Raw genomic sequence first — 19,687 nt, forward strand, 5'->3', positions numbered from 1 at the left:
TGGGATTAAAGGGGTTCAGGCAGAGCTTGCAGCTGGCAAGTTATCTATTTATTAACATACAACTTGAAAGAACCCAACTTGATGAGCAGACACAACTTGCACCCATAACCAACATCATTTTCTTGCAGCTGGAAGGACCCACAAATAATAACAGAGGCCAGAACACACAGCAAAGGAAACACTGAGAGGATGAAAAGACACTCATCCAATTTCATATCAACAGGCCAAGAGCAGAAGAGAATCCTGTGGCAACTCAGAAAGAACCATCTTCCCAGGGCAAGACAAGGCAATTTGGTTTTATATCAGTTTCACCAAATTAGTGTTTGAGTGTAAGGAAAGCTGGGAGGCAAAAGGAACTCCCCTCTAAACAATTAAGCCAATGAACAACCCCTGAGAGAGAAGGGGATAGAAAATCCTGTCTTTTCCAGGAAATAAGCCAAGCAGCACAAGTGCTGTTGACTTGAAAATGGAGAAGTGTCCCAGGCAGGTAGTTACACCTTGAGCAGACACTTGTGAGCTTTACAAGGTGACCTACCCACGAGTGGAAAACCAAACACAAGACCCAACATAATCTTGTAGAACCAATGGTTATCATATTATCAAGGGCATGAAAAGAAGAGAACTTGTGGCATAGGATCACAAAATAATTAAGATTGGAGGGGACCTCTGGAGGTCATCCAATCCAATCTCTATTGCTTCAAGTCCAGCCAATGTGGAGCAAGGCTGCTGAGGATCTTGTGCAACTGAGTTTTGAAAGGAGATACTCCACAATCTCTCTGGGGTCTTGTCCCATGTTTGATCATCCTGACTGCTAAAGAAAAAAATTTCTAATATCTAACCACAATTCCCCTATGGCAATTTTTTTCTGCTACCTCTTGTCCTATCCTTGTGTAGCTCTAAGAGGAGTCTTGCTCCACACTCTTTATACTTCCCATTAGTGTTGAAAAGAAAAAAAAAAAAATCCCTCTGTGGCCCTCATACTGCTGAACAGTCCCAATTCTATCTTCAGACACTAAGCACTGAGGAGGCAAAGCACTGCATCCACTTAATGCATGAAGACTGCACATGATCAAAAGTTAGCCTGGACACAAAGGAGGTCCAAGAAAGGGACTGGACTACAAAATTTACTCTGCAGTCAGTAAGAGGAGAAAGCAAATTAGGAAACAACATGTGAGTGATAGGGTTGCATTTTATCAGGATGCACTACAGCACTGGTAAACATGGTTTCAAAATGCTTTTGAAACAGCAGTTAGTTATCAGTGACCTAAGGAATGGCTACCTGCAGGTATTGAAAAGAAAATTAGGGATTTCTGCATTTAAAGAGAAGCAAGTATTTACTAAGATTTTAGTCCTGGGAACCAGAGATGGCCACAGGATGAATACCAGAGCATTGCTGGTGTTGTGAACTTCACCAAGTGGGTTCAGAAAGCCCAAGAAGTAAAATCAGAGAGCAGGCTGTGGAGAAGGCATGGTAACCACAAAGAATCACCCAGGGCAAGCTGTTTCCATACCAGGGGCACATCCATCACCTCTACTGATATGAAACAAGTGGGCAAAGACTAAATGAAGCTTTATTTCTGAAAATGCAGGGTGCCACTGCCCACAATTCTTGAAGGATCAACTGTTTTCCAAACCCATTTCTGGAACACCTCATTCCCTCTGCTTTTCACTGGAAAAAGAAACCTATTTTTAGCTTTCATCATCTGACTACTGCAGAACAAGGCACACACTGTTACAAGTTGCTATGACAAACATTCTTCTGAGAGGTGATAGCAGAGATGGGAGCCAAAGAAAGAAATCTAGTCAATCAACTTCAGCCACCTACAGAAGAGTATTTACCCAGCAAAAGAGAGATGACCACAGAAATCTTACCTCCTGCCCCGTTGCCACATCAATAGCTGTGAAAACTGTACCTGAAGCCCTGTGAAGAAAAATGTTACAGCCAGTTGCATCCCTCTGCATAACAAATATGCAAGTGAACAGACAAATCACACACACACACACACATAAAAAAAAAAGTGTCAACTTTTAATATTGCAAGAGCTTTATCAGAAAGGTGGCTGTTAAACAGTGGTACTACAGAAATGCCAGTCAGGTCAGGCAAAACAAACTCATCAGGCTGTGCCCAGCTGTGTCTAAGCCCCCAGAGCTTGTGGTGCTTTTTGTGACCAGCCCTTCCTGCAGGAGGTGTCACATCCCCCCCAGCCACAAAAGCTCACAGACCTATTTGGGAAGCCTGCAGCAGGAGTTTGGCACTATCAAAGCTGTAAAAGCCAGAACTTGCATATACTTTTTTCTCAGAAGGATGCAAAGGATCACTGGAAGCAGAATTTGGTCAAGGCAGTAGGGATAGCTTAGGGCACAGAAAGCCTTCTGAAGTGCCCCCATGCCATCCAGCAGTCTTAGGACAAAACAAATGAATGCATCTTTTGGGGAGAGGAGAGGACTAGATACACCCAGAGAGAGGCTCTTGCATTAAAAGACACAACTTAAAATTCCCACCAATGTTTGAAGCCTTCACCATCTGTTTATCACTGCCTGAGACAGGCAACTATTCTGCCTCTTTCAGTGAGCAGAGGCTACACAACAGCACCAGAGAACAGCACTCAGCTTTTAACACTGCTCACTAAGAATAAAAGTTGGGCTGAACACTTACCCTTGCCCGATTTTTTCATATCTGGTGTATTTTTTCTTTGGATCTCCTATGCTCACAATAGTGCCTAAAAAAAAAAATAAAAACAACAAACCAACACTCAAACAAAGGAGCCACCCTGATGCCACCCTTTAGGAGGGCTGGCCTGACCAAGACAGCTCCAAGTGTGGCTCAGCTGAAATAGTAAAGGCTGAAACACAACCAAAGCTTCCTGATTCAGTTCCAGTTGCAAATGGCCCAATTTCAGAAAATCATTATGCCAGGTTATACTCCTAATGAGACAGCTCATCTTATTTCCCCTGCTACCTCAATTTAATGTCAGTCTCTGTCCAGCAAAACCCAGTATGAAGTTATAACAAATCCATTCCTCATCCACAAACCAGTCAGTTCTTGACTTAAGCACATGATGAAAAATTCTCTTCAACATGATTATGGAATAAGTAACAGCAGAAACCATTTTGTGTTACTGTAGCTGTATCATGCAGGTAGATCACATTATCACAACTGAACTTCAATTAAAAAAAATACAGTCCTACAATTTTTTTTTTTACCCAACAGAGCATACAAACTGGCAAAACTTCTGACTGCAGCTCTCTGAGCTCCTGTCTGACACAGACCCAGCCAAGCAGAGTATGCACACAGTGCTCACACAGAAATCAGGGTGAGGGCCAAAGCAAATATTCCCCTCTCAATCCTAAAGCCTTTGTTTATCTGAAACAAAAAGACACCTACGTAGCTTATCCATGATCTCTTCATCTGACATCTTGGTCTTCTTTTTCTGCTTGTCCCCTGATTTGGTGGCACTGTCAGCAGAGGTGTCCCCAGCTGAGGCAGGGATGGGGTCAATCACAGAGCGGGTGTAGATCTGCTGAGAGAGATCATTCCCCTGAGCAGCTGCTTGGCAGGCAGGGACCTCCAGCTGAAAACAGTCACAGGTCTTCAGAGACCCCTCAGCACTGCTTCACAGGCTGGAGGCAAACAGCAGACCTGAGAACCAGTCAAGCCCAGCAAATCAAGGTGCTGGCAGTGTTACTGACCTCTGAAATGAAGCCCCAGACACCTCCTGACCAGAGCAATGATAAATCTTCCACAGAACCTGCTTATTCTTTATATAACACATCCTAGTTAACAGGAGGGGTCCTTTCATCTACTGAATTTCTGCAATTTCCAAGTTTCACAGAACAGAAATCACTATTTAATCAAAAGGAAAAGGATTCGTGCTTCACCATGAAAGGCAGGATGAGATTCCTGGCATTTCCCAGCCACCTCCAATTTGGGGGAATTTTTTTTGAGCTTTATTTATTTTCCTCCCGAGCTGTTCAGACATCCAAACCCACTCTAGAAATATCAAACTGCAGACCTGCCACGTTTTCTATGTTTCCATACCCAGAGTGGGCAATTATAGAGCAGCATCACTCAACAAACACACAAAATTCCCATTTGCACTTCTGAAGCAAAAAAACTAAGTGGGCAGAGCTGCAAAATGTACACCCACCATGGTCAGAAGAGTGACCTGGAGTTAAGTGGGATCCCAGGGACATTATTAACAAGGTGAACAGTGCTGGATGACTACACTTCAACTTAAAGAACTTCCTAAGCATTGAATTTTTCATATAATGACTTTGCAAGGGAAATATGCTTTCAGATTTAAAATTTTAATAGTTTTGTATTTAAGTAACATGTTTGGTGAGGCTCACACTGCAATCAAATTTTTTCAAATAATCAAATGTACCACACTTGTACCACTGTAGAGTGAAAATTTCCACAAAACAGCTCCACAAAAAAACTTTAGGACTAACAAGCCTCCTCCTTGCAAGCTGGGCTGAAGTAAAGCTGGGGGTACCTTCAACACAAGCCAACAAACAAAGAAGTAAAAACCTCAGGATTCTGAGGACCCCACTGGTATCCTGAAATCAGGCCTTCTCTTTACAAACTCAAACAAAAAGCAGAACTTTTTCCTAAAAAGTTACACCAGATGATTGATTTCACAGACAAAACAAGTGACTAGGAGACAGAGGAAAAGTGAAGTGCAGGTCTGCACTGCAGACTTTCCAGCTGCTCACCGATTTTGTGTGATCTGGCCGTGGAGCAATAACAGGAGGAGGGGTTTCTTCATCATCCTCATCATCATCTGCCACAGCTGTTGATGGCTCTGACCCTTTGGCATTGCTCTACATTTTTACCAAATTCAGATTAAAAAAAAAAAAATTAACAAAACAGTCTGCCTTAGAGTGTTAAAGGCTTGTCTATTTCTTCCCCCCACATGAAGATAAAAGTTCTTACTGATTTCAAAAGCAAAGGAGAGGTTGAGTGGTTTAAGTGCCCTACTGCATTCTGCTCCAGGACTAAAACATCATTGCTGCAGGGAAATATGCTCTGTTGATGCCCCAGTTTATGTTTTTATTCCACACAAGAAAGTTTTTATTATTATATACTGAATCTTGCAGTATAAAAAGGCAAAAGACCTGAATTCACATGCACCTAATAACATACAAGGAATAGTAAACACACTCACTGTTGGTGTTCCTGAAGGGAAGCCTTCTTTTTCTAAACAGGACAAGTGGCAGAACAAAGAAAATAATCAGAAAACCAATAAAAAGTGAACTTTGCAGAGTAAAGTACACAGACTGCATTGGAAATTTTTTTTTTTTCATGTCTCAGAAAGAAAAATTTCACAGTCACAAATGAAAGAGACCAATACTGCACTGTAAGACCATGTCAGAAGGCAGCTGGAAGTTTGTAAAACCCTCCCCCCTGAGGGCAGGCAAAGCCACACATTTTCCAACTTGCTTTGCAGCTCACTCAAGTACCCACAAACAGTTTTCCAAACTGAGAAGCACTCATTATACTCCTGTATTACTGGGATGTGAAACCAGGATCATATGGATATGTATTCCAGTTCCCTCAGTGACACCTCAAATCCAGGATGAGGACATTACAAAGCCTTACTAAGGCTATTCCTCATTACTGTTTTTAGAAATAATATGGAAGAAAATAAATAATAAATTGGACAAAATAAAATAAATAAATATATAAATGATTATAAGAATATAATAATAATAAATAATATAATATATAATATATATATAAATAAAAAAATAAATGGAAATAATATGGAAGTACAACTGCATGGTTTTGTAGGGCAGTCATTCTCTCAGCCTCCCTACACAGCTCCCAGCCTTAGAGCCACAACTTATTTTGCATCTTTTAAGTCACCACGTGGTGACATCCAGATCACAGATAGCTGTTTTGGCCACAGACAGGAGGAGCAAGTTTTCCAACTCAAAACCAATTAATCATGGTCTCAGAGCCCCAGTTTCCTAAACACAGCTTGCTGAAGTTAATTGTGGCCTGCTATTCTGAATTACCCAGTTACATTTCTTCCCCTCTCTACTTAAAACAGGAAATTAAAAGGACAACACCAGTTTCCAGTAAGTTTTAAATCCATCTTCAGATATTTGTTCCCTGTTGAAAAGCAGCCTGCTCTTTCAGCATTTGAAGGTGATTTAGTGTTCTGAAAGAGGAAGACTGCTTTCCAAAACCCCAACTCCCTCCTTCAGGATGCCTTGCAGACACTTGGATCTCACCTGGAGCAGAGAAACTCAGATACTTCTGTTTTGCTGTGTCTTTGGAGTCATAGAATTTCAGCACATCGAGCACTGCCTGGGGGTTCTTCTTCTGTTCTAGCTTGGTGATGTTGGAGGTCTGCAGCAACCGAGCCCATTGCTCTGGCATTCCCTGAAACAACAGCCTGCTTTAAGCACCTTCCTCATATTTTAAAGACTTTTTTAAAAGCAGAGCAGCTGTCTTTTCCTCCACACAAAGCATAACATGTACAGACTGAAACACACACGGGTCAGCTGGGCTTTTAGCAGGGAGCCACAACCAAGCCATGGCTGAGAACCCTCCTGCACTGCTCCATACCCCAAGCACAGGGCTCCAGACCTTGTGCCTGGATCAAACCAGGTGTACTCAGGTGTACCAAGGTGTACCAAGGTGTACCAAGGTGTACCAAGGTGTACAAAGGTGTACAAAGGTGTACAAAGGTGTACAAAGGTGTACAAAGGTGTACAAAGGTGTACAAAGGTGCACCATCTGTACCAAGACAGATGGGAGGAACAAGCCTCCAAAAGCACTCAGCAGAACTGGTGTAAGTTTCATTACCCCCTGAGGTAAGGAAACTGAAGAGGGTTTTCCCCAGGTGACACAAAGCATCAGCTCTGACATTTACACTGCAGAAGTACCAAGAGGTCACAGCCTCACCAACCCACGTGCTGGACAAACACACAGTAAGGTTGTTCCTTTGGTAAAAATGAACAGACTGGCTGGCACTTCATTCTAAAACTCCACAAAGGCTTCAGTGGCCCTCAGCTGTTTTCTGAGCAGCTTCAAGGCAGGTGTGTACTACTTGTGGTTAGTAGGTCAAGAGAGGTTGAAGAGGGGAAGAACAACACGATGTCCCAGTATAGGTTGGGGGCTGAGCTGCTGGAGAGCAGTGGAGGTGAAAGAGACCTGGGGGTCCTGGTAGACAAGAAGATGCCCATGAGCCAGCAATGTGCCCTTGTGGCCAAGAAGGCCAATGGCATCCTGGGGTGCATTAGAAAGGGGGTGGTTAGTAGGTCAAGAGAGGTTCTCCTCCCCCTCTATTCTGCATTGGTGAGGCCACACCTGGAGTATTGTGTCCAGTTCTGGGCCCCTCAGTTCAAGAAGGACAGGGAAGTGCTTGAAAGAGTCCAGCGCAGAGCTACTGAGATGATTAAGGGAGTGGAACATCTCCCTTATGAGGAAAGGCTGAGGGAGCTGGGTCTCTTTAGTTTGGAGAAAAGGAGACTGAGGGGTGACCTCATCAATGTTTTCAAATATGTAAGGGGTGAGTGTCAGGGAGATGGAGTTAGGCTTTTCTCAGTGGTGACCAGTGATAGGACAAGGGGTAATGGGTGTAAATTGGAGCATAGGAGGTTCAAGTTGAATATCAGAAAAAATTTTTTTACTGTAAGGGTGACAGAGTCCTGGAACAGGCTGCCCAGGGGGGTTGTGGAGTCTCCTTCACTGGAGACATTCAAAACCCACCTGGACACGTTCCTAGGGGATGTACTCTAGGGGGCCCTGCTCTGGCAGGGGGGGTTGGACTAGATGATCTTTGAGGTCCCCTCCAACCCCTAGGATTCTAGGATTCTAGGATTCTATGATTCTAGGATTCTAGGATTCTATGATTCTATGATACTTACAGTGAATTCTCCTGTAACAGCATCAAAGCCAACGTGGATGGTATGCTCAAAGTCTGATGGGGGAGAGATTTCTGGCCTCTCCTTTTCTTTCTTCTTGCTTCCTGAAATAGAGATTGAAAGACTCACTGAGCACAGATTTCAAGTCTTATTGCCCTGTCTAACACAATCAATCCAAACCTTAAAACAACTGAGATGAACTTAACCATTGTTCTATTTACTGGATGGAGGTGTTCTCATGAGCAGCACAGGGATTTGATACTTTCAGGCTGGTACAGACCCCACCTAAGAGTCAACAACTTGCTGCTTTCAAGTAACTTCTACTATGGTAGCAAGCAAGAGAATAAGAGCCCCAGAATGCAAGGAGCCCTGGAGAATAAATGAAACCTAAACACCTGAAATACTTAAAATGCAAAAAAAGGACTCTTTCAGATGGATTAAGAACAAGACTGAAGGCAATTTCAGTTCATCCTCAAGTTCACCCTAAAGACACTAAAAACTCAGTTGCCTCAGTGCTTCAATTCAAGATAATTAATGCAAACTAGGACTTCCTGTGATGAAGATAAGACTTCATAGCCTCAGAGCAATTACCTAATTTAAATTAAAAGGGAAGAAATAAATAAAAAAAAAAAAGCAAGAATAGTAAGTACCAGAAGCAGCAACAGATAATGAGAAGAACCATGTGCACAACCCAACCTAGACCCAATTACATTCATAAGATGTTTTAAAATGCCTAGGGCTTGGGTTTTTTGCTTCTTCTTTTCTGACAATTAAAAAACCAAATAAAAATGGAAGAAAATTTGTAGTTGACTCCAAGTACAAAAATACACCATTCTGTTGCCTTCACTCAGAAGGAAGGTTTTAGGGACCAGTTCTTGTTCTTGAAAAAAACAACAACAAAACCAAAACCAAAAACCCCCAGCCCTGGTTGCTCTCCAGAGCAGAGCAGAGCAGTGTTCCTGCTGTTTGCTCTCCAGGTACAAAGATGATGCCTCAGGCCTCATTTCACAGCCTGGCAGCAAGCTGCAGAGCATGTCTAACCTGATACCAACCAAGCAAACTGCATGTGCAGTCCTGGGGATGGCTGTGGGCTCCCAGATCACATACCTGAAGCAGCAGGGTTTATTACAGCGTGCAGGAAGCCAGCAAGAATCCCTTGGTGCTCATACCCACAAAGGAAAGCAGCACAGTGGTTTGCATTCTAACTTGATCACCATTTGATGTGATTTTTTTTTTTTTTTTTGCGTTTTGCTTTGGTTTTAAATTCACCTTTTATTTGCAGCCCAGAAAAAAAAATCAGTTAAGCCAGCAGCCTTTTTGTTACGACATGGTAAGGAGTTCCTGAGCATGGGGCAGAGCATAAATCAGACTGCTGAGAGCCAGAGAATCCTCTGCAATCCCCTCACACTGGCAGGAGAGGAAGGACAGGGAGCTGAGGACAATGCTTCCAAACGAAAAGCCATGTGGGCTGCCTCCAGCTGAACAATGCAGTGGAAAGACAGGGCCATTATAAACAGGATGTCTTTAATATGGCTGCACAGGTCAGAGCCAAAAAGCCAACGGGCTGCCAGACCTCCTCACCAACATCACTGGGTCACAGGACAGGAGAAACCTGCTTCTGGGAAAACCTTTCAGGAAAGTGCTGTTTCTTTCCAAACTTCTGCAGTTGTTTATGTGAAAGCAAGGGGGATGAGCAGGAGAGGAGGGGGAAGTCATATTCCTCAGGAAGGTTCCTGTTTGGGAGCACTTGACATGTAGGCAACGGGAGCCGGCGCGCGATCCCTCCAGCCCGCGCCGCACAAATAAACTCACTCCTTCCAAAAATACACAAATCTTATTAGCAGGCTAGGCAAGAGGGCTAAAAAATCACTCACTCCTCTGCCCAGAGGAACAGCAGCTCAGAGCAGCACTTCAAACAAAGGCAGGCAGGGAGCAGCAGGCAAGAGGCAAGGCTGTGAGTCATGGGCTGGCAGGACACGCTGGAGGCTCCCAGAACAAGGGCACAGCGAGGCCAGGCTGCTGCTCAACCTCTGCTGATGTTTGCAACACCACTCTGGTTTTAGATGGGAATCCCTTTAATAAAGGGCAAGGCTGGCTTCAAACAGCACATGAGCCAAAGTTGTGCTCTTTTGGCCCTGCTGAGACAAGAGCATAAAGTGTCCCTGCCGAGACAAGAGCATAAAGTGTCCCTGCCGCCAGGAGGAGGAAGGAGCAGGTCCTTCAGGATTTCTTGGAGAACTGTCTAAGAGAATGCCCCGATTACAGATGGACTCTTTTTTCCCCCAAACAAAGCCCCAAACACTCAGCAAGGCATCAGCCCAGGTGCCCCACCTGCAGACCCTCCAGCAACCTCTGTACCCAGAGCAAGAAACAAATGTTCCTCAGCACCCTGGTGACAGCAATGAGGTGACTGCAGGTGCTGGGTACATTTGGGGTAACACAGCTGAAACCCCACAGAAATCCTTCCCGGGCCAGCAGCACCTCATAGGCACCACTCCCCAGCAGGTTCCTGGGGGATGATGCCCCACAGCACCTCCCTCAACAAGTTCTGCTGGAAGACAAAAACCTCGTGTTTTGAGGGGACCATTTTAAAGCTTTCCAGAAAACACCCACAGGTTCAGAAGTCTGGCCAAGAAAATTCATGGCAATTAAGTACTCTAGTAAAATAAGATGGCTATCACTTCATTTGTGCTGAACAATGGGACGAGGGGAAAACCCCTCCATGACGAGGTCATTAAAGAATCCCTTCAGATGCTTAGGATTATTTATTTCAGCACAGAACTAGCTCAGACTTGGGGAAGAAACTCTGCATTTGCTGAACCTCCACAATGAGTCCTCCAGAGCACACTCCCTCCCCCACATCACCTCCCAGGATAGAGAAACCTCCCAAGAAAGGACCCGGGGCCAGGCAGAGCTGCAGCAATTGGTCTGGTGAAGGTGGCCAGGAGGGACCCTGCAAAATGATGTGGACAGAGATCTGCAGAGCAAAGCCAAACATCAGCCAGTACCAAGCCTGTCTGCACTGTCCCTGAACACCTCCTGGGAGGGTAGCCCTTCATTTGCTGTAAAAAGGAGAATTTAACATTATGGTAGTAATTTGTTAATTCTTGCACTGCCTGGAAAACTTTTTCCCATGACAAAATCTTGAAAAGATTATTTTGCATTTAGTCCCCATATAATTTTAAAACCAAAGCAGGAAGCCCCAGCCCAGACTTAAAGGGTGACAGGCTTCCAATTAGCAGAATTTTTAAAACCCTGCATTTAAATGGGCATTTCTGGAGAGGGTGGGCCTGAGCCATGCTAATGAACAAAACAACATCTGACTGTTGTTTCAGTGCCAAAAAGCCACGATGTCCATTCCTGTTCTGCTTACATTTGACAGACAGTTTTGCTTTGTTGAGGGCCAACAACTTTTCTTTGAATGTTTACATTATCCCTGCTGCAGGTCAAGCAATGCACAAGAGTTTTCCAAATTAAAAAAAAAACAAGACAACTTTCAGATAGTGCCCTTAAGCTATATAATTCAATTACCAGTTTTCCTAACCACATCATATTGCCAGGCAGTAATTCTGCTTTCTTTCAGAGGGACATGGCTTCAAATAATTTTTACCATCTAGAATAGATAAAACTGACACCATTTTCTCTAAAATGTACTTTTCTCAGCAGAAAGTATTTCCTCCATTTTCAGTCTGCATCACTACATCTGGATACAGTAGGTATCCAGGCATATGCTAAACAAACATCCAGATTAATTTCCATAAATTTTATACACATCAGTATTTACAGAGTGGTCCCAATGAATTTAATGGGACTCCCAACTCCAACTTCAGATGAGCCAATCCAGTTTTAGAGAAGTCTTCACCTACCTCCCCAGCCATTTCAAGATGGAAAAAGAGGAAACTTCCAAGGAGAAGTAAAGGCCCTGTAAGATGTCACATAGCTCTCCAGCTGCACTGCACCCACTTGCACTCATAACTCCTTTCACAACACAAAAAAGTCTTAACATGGAATTAGGAATTTAGAGCAAAGAAAAAACTTCCTTCGTGTCAAGTTTACATTTTACTTCTCTGTACTGGGGAAGGGTCTGGAGCAGAGCTCTGCCCAGGAGCAGCTGAGGGCCCTGGGGGTGCTGATCCTGGAGCAGAGGAGGCTGAGGGGAGACCTTGTGGCTCTCTGCAACCCCCTGAGAGGAGGTTGGAGCCAGGGGGGGTGATGGGACACCAAGTGATGGGGCAAGAGGAAATGGGCTCAAGTTGTGCCAGAGGAGGTTTAGATTGGATATTAGGAAAGATTTCTTTATGAAAGGGTTGTCAGGCACCAGAAGAGGCTGCCCAGGGCAGTGGTGGAGTCTCCATTCCTGGAGGGATTTCAAAGCCAAGCAGATGTGGTGATGAGGGACATGATTTAATGGTGGCCTTGGCAGTGCCAGGTTAATGGTTGGACTTGATGATCTTGAGTCTTTTCTAGCCCAAATTATTCTGTGATTCCTTATATCCCTGTCTTGAAGACAGACTTAGTGTGGCAAAGTGCTAAGTAATGCACTACCCAGGAACCACATTTATTAGGACTGTTTGGAAATGGAACTTTAAACTGAGCAGCAAACATGGGAAGCAACAGGTAGTAGTTTTCCGAGGTGAGCTATTTATATTTTCTTACTAAGTATTTTATCTTCAAACATCCCAGTGCAAACAGAAAGAAATCTCACTTCACTGAACACACTTATGCAACATGCAACACTTCCTCCAACCCCCTGCCCTTGGACAGGCCAGAGTGAGAAGTCTGAAGAGCTACCAACCTAGAGTAAAGGATTAAAAGTAGTAACCTTGGAAAACAGAGGCATCTTACCTTTTTCAGTGAATATGGAGATAATTTTATTCCTAGGTTTTCTCTCTTCTGGTACAGAGGGCAGGGGTTTCAAGCTGTGGTTAGCAGATAATTGGTCTTTGCTCCCTAAGCTGAAGATAACACTGTTCATCCGGACAGGAGGAGCTGGTGGCTTGTCTTCCAGTTCCCCGTTGGCAGACATGGTTCTCAGCAGCTAGTGAGAGCACTGAAACAGAAATATTTATTTTAGCATAGGAAGAGAGCACAGAATACACAAATGTAGCATTTCTTCTGTTCTCCAGGAGGGAAAGGAACTCAGCAAGCACTGTGCTGGCAGAGGCTGATGGATCTGCCAAAGGAAGTGGATCCCTTCCTCCACTCCTGCTTCTGGGACACCCCAGCAGCAGCACTCCTGGGATGGAGGGACAAGGTTTTCCAGAGATAAAACTAACACAGTCAAAAAGAACAGTCAGTTACAATGTGGTCCAGTCCCCAGATCTGGTTCACTACCTGTTCACACAGAAGCTGTCTAACTGAAAAGGACAGCACATGCAAGGGCACCAATACAACCTGTTTTAGGGGAAGCTCCAGCCCAACACAGAGCTTTGTGCTCTGGAGTCAAACCCCCTTAAAAGCCTTGGATGCTTCCCTTACTGTCATTTATCAAGCAAGACCTTGGGGAGAAAATGGTAGCTTGTAAGGTATAATTCAGTCTGTTTTTAAGAGCATGGGACTAATCCACTGAATGGATGTGTTCCACTCCTGAACGAGGACTTGCACTGCTTCACCCCTCTGTGCAAAGGAAATGTGCTGTCACCTCAGCACTCTGGGGCCCTAACAAAAACATGGGGGAGGTCATGAACAAATAGCTGCCAAAGCTGAAAACACAGCACATTCCACACCCAATAAAATCATAGAATCATATCATAGAATCCTAGAATGGGCTGGGTTGGAAGGGACCTCAGAGCTCATCAAGTCCAACCCTTGATCCACTCCCCCCGTGGTTCCCAGCCCATGGCACTGAGTGCCACATCCAGGCTCTTTTGAAATATCTCCAGGGATGGAGAATCCACCCCTTCCCTGGGCAGCCCATTCCAATGGCTGATCACCCTCTCCAGAAAGAAATTCTTTCTCATGTCCAACCTAAACCTCCCCTGGCACAACTTGAGACCTCTTGTGCCCTCTTGTCTTGCTGAGAGTTGCCTGGGAAAAGAGCCCAACTCCCCCCTGGCTCCAACCTCCTTTCAGGGAGTTGGAGAGAGTGATGAGGTCTCCCCTGAGCCTCCTCTTCTCCAGCCTCAACACCCCCAGCTCCCTCAGCCCTTCCTCACAGGACTTGTGCTGGATCCCTTCCCAGCCTCCTTGCTCTTCTCTGGACCTGCTCCAGCACCTCAAGCTCCTTCCTGAGCTGAGGGGCCCAGAACTGGACACAGGACTCAAGCTGTGGCCTCCCCAGGGCTGAGCACAGGGGCAGAATCCCTTCCCTGGACCTGCTGGCCACACTGTTCCTGAGCCAGCCCAGGATGCCATTGGCCTTCTTGGCCACCTGGGCACACTGCTGCCTCCTCTTCAGCTTCCTGGCAATCCAGACTCCCAGCTCCCTTTCTGCCACTCTGTGCCCAGCCTGGAGCTCCCCATGGGGTTCTTGTGGCCAAAGTGCAGGACCCGGCACTTGGCCTTCTTGAACCTCATCCCGTTGGAATCAGCCCAACTCTCCAACTCTCCAAATCCTCCCCATAATATCCTGGAGATGCACCAAGAGGCAGGCAGCCCCTCTGCTACAGAGTAAAGAGCACAAAGAAAGATTTACAGAAGTGACCTGGTAATGACAGCTGAGTAACAAATATGCCCCTCATTCCTCCATGCTCTCAAGCTACCTTTTTGGTTGCCCCATCTTCAGAGAGGCTGATGGAGAACAGTGGTCAAAGCTGTGCAACACTCACCTAGACACCTTGCCCTGGAGTCCTCTGCCTGATGAAGGGGTGATAAATAAAAGTTGAAGCCCTGAGCATGCCTGCAGGGATGCACTTGTGACTCAGACTGGGATTCCCAGCCTCCAGCAGTCTTTCCAACTTGCTTACTGATTGCTCTTCCAGATGCTGGAAGTTATCTGCCAGGCCTTCTACATTTTCTAGTACCTACATTGCAATATGTGGAAAAAATTAAAAACCCTGCAACCTAAAGGCAGGTCTGAGCAGCCTACCCACAGGGATTTTAATTCCAAACACTTCCCTAACAATTTATATTGTTTGCACAAAGTGCTCGCCACCTACTTGAGACATAAAGATTCCTGGTGTGAACCACACCAAATCAGGCAGATATATGGTATTTCAGAGCTCTATTGAAGCTAGGCTTCAACTGATAGCAGATCAAAATCCATTTCCAATTCCATTTCCAATTCCATTTCCACTGGCGGCCGGTCACCAGTGGTGTCCCCCAGGGATCAGTACTGGGCCCAGTCCTGTTCAATATCTTCATTGATGACTTGGATGAGAGGATTGAGTCCATCATCAGCAAGTTTGCTGATGACACCAAGCTGGGGAGAAGTGCTGATCAGCTGGAAGGCAGGAGGGCTCTGCAGAGGGACCTGGACAGACTGGAGAGTTGGGCTGATCCCAACGGGATGAGGTTCAACAAGGCCAAGTGCCGGGTCCTGCACTTTGGCCACAAGAACCCCATGGGGAGCTCCAGGCTGGGCACAGAGTGGCAGAAAGGGAGCTGGGAGTCTGGATTGCCAGGAAGCTGAAGAGGAGGCAGCAGTGTGCCCAGGTGGCCAAGAAGGCCAATGGCATCCTGGGCTGGCTCAGGAACAGCGTGGCCAGCAGGTCCAGGGAAGGGATTCTGCCCCTGTGCTCAGCCCTGGGGAGGCCACAGCTTGAGTCCTGTGTCCAGTTCTGGGCCCCTCAGCTCAGGAAGGAGCTTGAGGTGCTGGAGCAGGTCCAGAGAAGAGCAAGGAGGCTGGGAAGGGATCCAGCACAAGTCCTGTGAGGAAGGGCTGAGGGAGCTGGGGGTGTTGAGGCTGGAGAAGAGGAGGCTCAGGGGAGACCTCATCACTCTCTCCAACTCCCTGAAAGGAGGTTGGAGCCAGGGGGGGGTTGGGCTCTTTTCCCAGGCAACTCTCAGCAAGACAAGAGGGCACAAGAGGTCTCAAGTTGTGCCAGGGGAGGTTTAGGTTGGACATGAGAAAGAATTTTTTCACAGAAAGGGTGATCAGACATTGGAATGGGCTGCCTGGGGAGGTGGTGGACTCTTCGTCCCTGGAGACATTTAAAAAGCGACTCGATATGGCACTCAGTGCCATGGGCTGGTGACTGTGGAGGTAGTTGTTCAAGGGTTGGACTCAATGATCTCTGAGGTCCCTTCCAACCCAGCCTATTCTATGATTCTATGATTCTATGATTCTTCATGGATTCCTAATCAAATCTCAGAAATAGGATACGGGATCCTTAGCTATCCAAACTGGAATAGACATTTAAAATAAAGGACTCCCCTTTGAACAGCAAAGTACAGTCAGATGGCTAAAGAAATCACAGTAGATACAGAAGAACATCACAAAACTTTTAACACCAAATAATACATTATATGAAGAAAGCAACATCACAAGTAGCCTTTGGTATTTTTTCTAAAATAAACCCCCATTATTTCCTCCCCCTGTGCAGTACTTTGAGCTGCCTGATATTGGAGCAAGAGCAGGTTGTAAGGATAAGCAACTAAGCAGCACCTGAAACCAGACAAGAAGAGACCCCTCCAACCCCATATTAATTCCTTGGAAACCCCAGCCACCAAATGTAGCATTCAGGTTGCAAATTTAGAAACCAAACAATAATTCTGAAGCTAATTATTCCTAAGTGCCACAAGCAACAAGTTGAAAGCAAGTCTGTGGCAATCCAAAACCTCATCAATTCCGCAGGAAAATCAGGTGGCACAACATAACATAACAGGGTCTGTCTCAGAGCTGCAGTTCTGAGCAGCATTTCATATCCAGTGTTCAGAAACATCTGGGGCTGGCAGAGCAGACTGGGGAGGGGGGCAGAAAGAGGCATTGGCTTCCAACCAGAGGGATGGGCTCTGCCCTTTGCATGTAAACCAAATCCTTCAGGTTCCTTAAAGAGGTTTCAGTAACACATCCACTTTTAGAAAAAACTTAACGGACGTGTTTTATTTAGTAAGACAAAGTAGTGTAATTTCTGGGGGGCTGTTAGAAAGATCTGTGGTAAAATAAACTGCTAAACCCAAAAATGTTTTGCACTAGGGACCATTTCAATGCAGAGAGGCTTGGAAGTCGTAGTTTGAAGAAGTTTCAACAGCTCCACTCACAACAGATCAGGAAAGAGAAGTCTGATCCTTCAGTAATCAGTAGAAGTTAAAAATCAAGCATTTTGTTCAGGTTCAGATCTGAACTGGTCTCCTTGTCCCAGCTGTGCTCAGAAGAAAAGAGCAGTTCTCCTCAGAAAGTCTGCACAGCATCAATGAAGTACTTTTGAAACTGCTGCAGAGGTTTGGCATTATAGGAAAAGGAAAAAGGGTGAAAATACACCCTGAAGCTGCTTTTGTGCTCTCACTGCCCCGAGGAGGAAGAGGAGCCTGTTGGTTACACAGTGGTTCTGTGGGATCCCTCTTGCAGCATCACCCCCCTGGGCTGCCCCACTGGACCAGGGCTGCACAGGAGCTGCAAGGACCAAGGGAACTTCCATTAATTCCAGTGCCTGCCAAGAGTCTGTATACTGGGGATGTCAGGTTCCTGTTCCTCTGACAGAGTCAGACAACACTATTAGAGGGTGGGGGTTTGGGATTTTGTAGCTTGGCTGAAAGACATTTACTGAAATGGTCAATCTAAGTTCAAACAACCTCCTAACATTGTGCTACATCTGGAAGTTGGCAGAAGCAGCAAAGGCAATATATGGAAGAGGATGTTATCAGGGGAAAGAACTTCACTTTCAGCTTTCCTAGTGAAGATAAGACCAGCCACAATAATGTATCCAAGTCCTTCACAGCCACTTTGAATCCCCAGAACTAGAAAGCAATGAAATGAACCTCAGAGAGCAGCTGTCAAGCTGCAAACAATACTTCAGTACAGGTGTCAGGCAGACTCATTCCCTCCACAGGACAGTGCTGCAACCCATCACACACACAAAAGACAGACAAAAAAGGAGCTAAAAGCCTTTCTCCCAGCAGCTTTGCTGCTTTCCTCCAGAAAAAAACCTCCAGGGACCAGCACTGGTGACCACAAGGCCCTGATTCTCAGTCCTCATCTCCAGAATACAACAGTGCTCCCAAAAGCTGTCCCCTCCTTTTGACAAAGCTTTCTTCACCTGCACTGGGGCAGCAAACCTGGAAGAACTCTTCATCCTCAGCAGCCTTAAGACAGGTTTTGAGGTGCAATGCTGCAGCTGAAAACACACTGTCCCCTCTGCTGCAGAGCCAGCAGCAAGTGGCACTTCGGTTGGGTTTGGGTTCTGATTGGTTTTGTTGGGTTTTGTTTCCCCCTCATGTGAACAAAGTGGGGCTGCTTCCTGAAAAATCTTCCTGAGGGCAGCTCTGGTGCTGGCCCTGGCTCCCTCAGCCTCCTCAGGATCAGTCCCATGGCTGAGATGTGGTCCTGTCCCCCTGAACCCTCTGCCTGTGGGCCAGCAGCTCCACCACCGAGCTCCCCCTCAGCCCCAGGGCTGCTGTTCAGCTCCTGGGACTTGGAAAAAGGGACATTTTTCCTCTCCATCGTGTTTGCAGAAATGACCAAAGGAAACTAAAATAAACTGAAAATGAAGACCATTTGCTGTGGTGCACGGTCACGTTTTTCCTGGAGCACCTGGAAGTGATGAAGTTGTGCACAGACATCAGTCTCACCCTGTAGTACTGTAAGGCCAGAGACTGGATGGTACCACAAACAGAGGTTAGAAGATGGTGCCAGGCATCAAAAGAAACAGCAGCTGAAGAAAGCTCTCATGTCATAATGAGTTGAATTTGTCTTCTTAGAATGGTCAAATAATGTATTGGAGACATCAAGGCTGCATTTGTGTTTCACTGCCTGGGATATGAGGCAAAAGTAGATTAGACTGCTGCTTGGCATAAAAAACCCAACCCCAACACATCAAGCTCAGTGTAGTTTGATAAACACACAAAAATTCCTACTCCTGGCACACAATATCCTGGTTTTACACTGCCACACAAGCAGCACAACTCAGAGGAGCCTCAACTAAATCAGGGAAAGAAATCAAATCCTCTGGATGTACAAACCCTGGCAGGAGGCCCACAGAGCTGCAAACTGAGCTCAGCTCTGGTTCTTGCTGCCACAAGCTCCTCAGCTCCTTTATTGTGTAAAGCAAGGTAACACAGAAGGAGCAGTGCAAACATCAAATTTGAGTCTATTTTGCAGGGCTGTCCAAAAAGCAGAAGTGATGGATTTCAGGCTAAGGATGAACTCAGATACATGAACACTTTGCTTTTAAAATGGTAATTCAGTGACTTGCCACCTCAGGGCTTTCCTGGGACAGCACCTGAACCAAGGAGAGCTGCAGAACATCGGGGCCGTGGCCACAGCCAGCAGGAGCAGTGCTTGGAAGCAGCACAGCAAAACCAGAAGTTGAAAAGATGAAAAGTGAAGAAGGGTTGTGGTCAGTGCACTGCAGTTATCCTCACAGCAATCTGCCTGGCCTGGCTCTCCTTTGCTGGCTTCCTGCAGAGCCTTCCAGGGTGCTGCTGGCACTTCTGTCACACAGAGGGAGCAGCATCCGGGACAGCCAGGTCCTGAGCAGAGAGAAACAGCAAAATAAACATCACACAAACAGCTCTCCCAGGCAGGGTATGCCAAGGGAAAAGAAGCACAGAGTGATAAAAAAGTAGTGTTGTTAAAAAGCCAGGATGCAGTGCTCCAAGGAAAGCCCAGTGCAACAAGGCAGGCTGAGGGCAGTCGTGTGCCACTCTGGGTCTGTAACATAAAAATCCCTGCAGACTCATTCCTGGGGCATTAACCCCAAACCTCCAGTGG

The 19,687-nt window shown here is 45.8% G+C and overlaps 2 protein-coding genes across 3 annotated transcripts in view; one reads left to right on the forward strand and one right to left on the reverse strand.

Annotated features, from left to right (window-relative positions):
* RNF168 (ring finger protein 168) overlaps nt 1-19,687 on the forward strand; it is a 439,984-nt gene that overhangs the window by 338,679 nt on the left and 81,618 nt on the right. The window lies entirely within an intron of this gene.
* PAK2 (p21 (RAC1) activated kinase 2) overlaps nt 1-19,687 on the reverse strand; it is a 51,013-nt gene that overhangs the window by 11,970 nt on the left and 19,356 nt on the right. Inside the window, exons 2-9 of one of the 2 annotated variants that reach the window (XM_071751566.1) lie at nt 12,724-12,928; nt 7,882-7,982; nt 6,241-6,391; nt 5,169-5,200; nt 4,717-4,824; nt 3,386-3,518; nt 2,657-2,720; nt 1,873-1,921 (exon numbers count right to left, since the gene is read on the reverse strand). In XM_071751566.1, the coding sequence (XP_071607667.1) occupies nt 1,873-1,921; nt 2,657-2,720; nt 3,386-3,518; nt 4,717-4,824; nt 5,169-5,200; nt 6,241-6,391; nt 7,882-7,982; nt 12,724-12,904 (819 nt within the window). In that variant the 5' untranslated portion in view covers nt 12,905-12,928. Of the gene's footprint in view, nt 1-1,872; nt 1,922-2,656; nt 2,721-3,385; nt 3,522-4,716; nt 4,825-5,168; nt 5,201-6,240; nt 6,392-7,881; nt 7,983-12,723; nt 12,929-19,687 lie in introns of both variants that reach the window. The other variant, XM_071751565.1, reaches the window with a different exon arrangement.

Source organism: Heliangelus exortis, chromosome 9 (assembly GCF_036169615.1).
Source record: "Heliangelus exortis chromosome 9, bHelExo1.hap1, whole genome shotgun sequence".
Taxonomy (NCBI): domain Eukaryota; kingdom Metazoa; phylum Chordata; class Aves; order Apodiformes; family Trochilidae; genus Heliangelus; species Heliangelus exortis.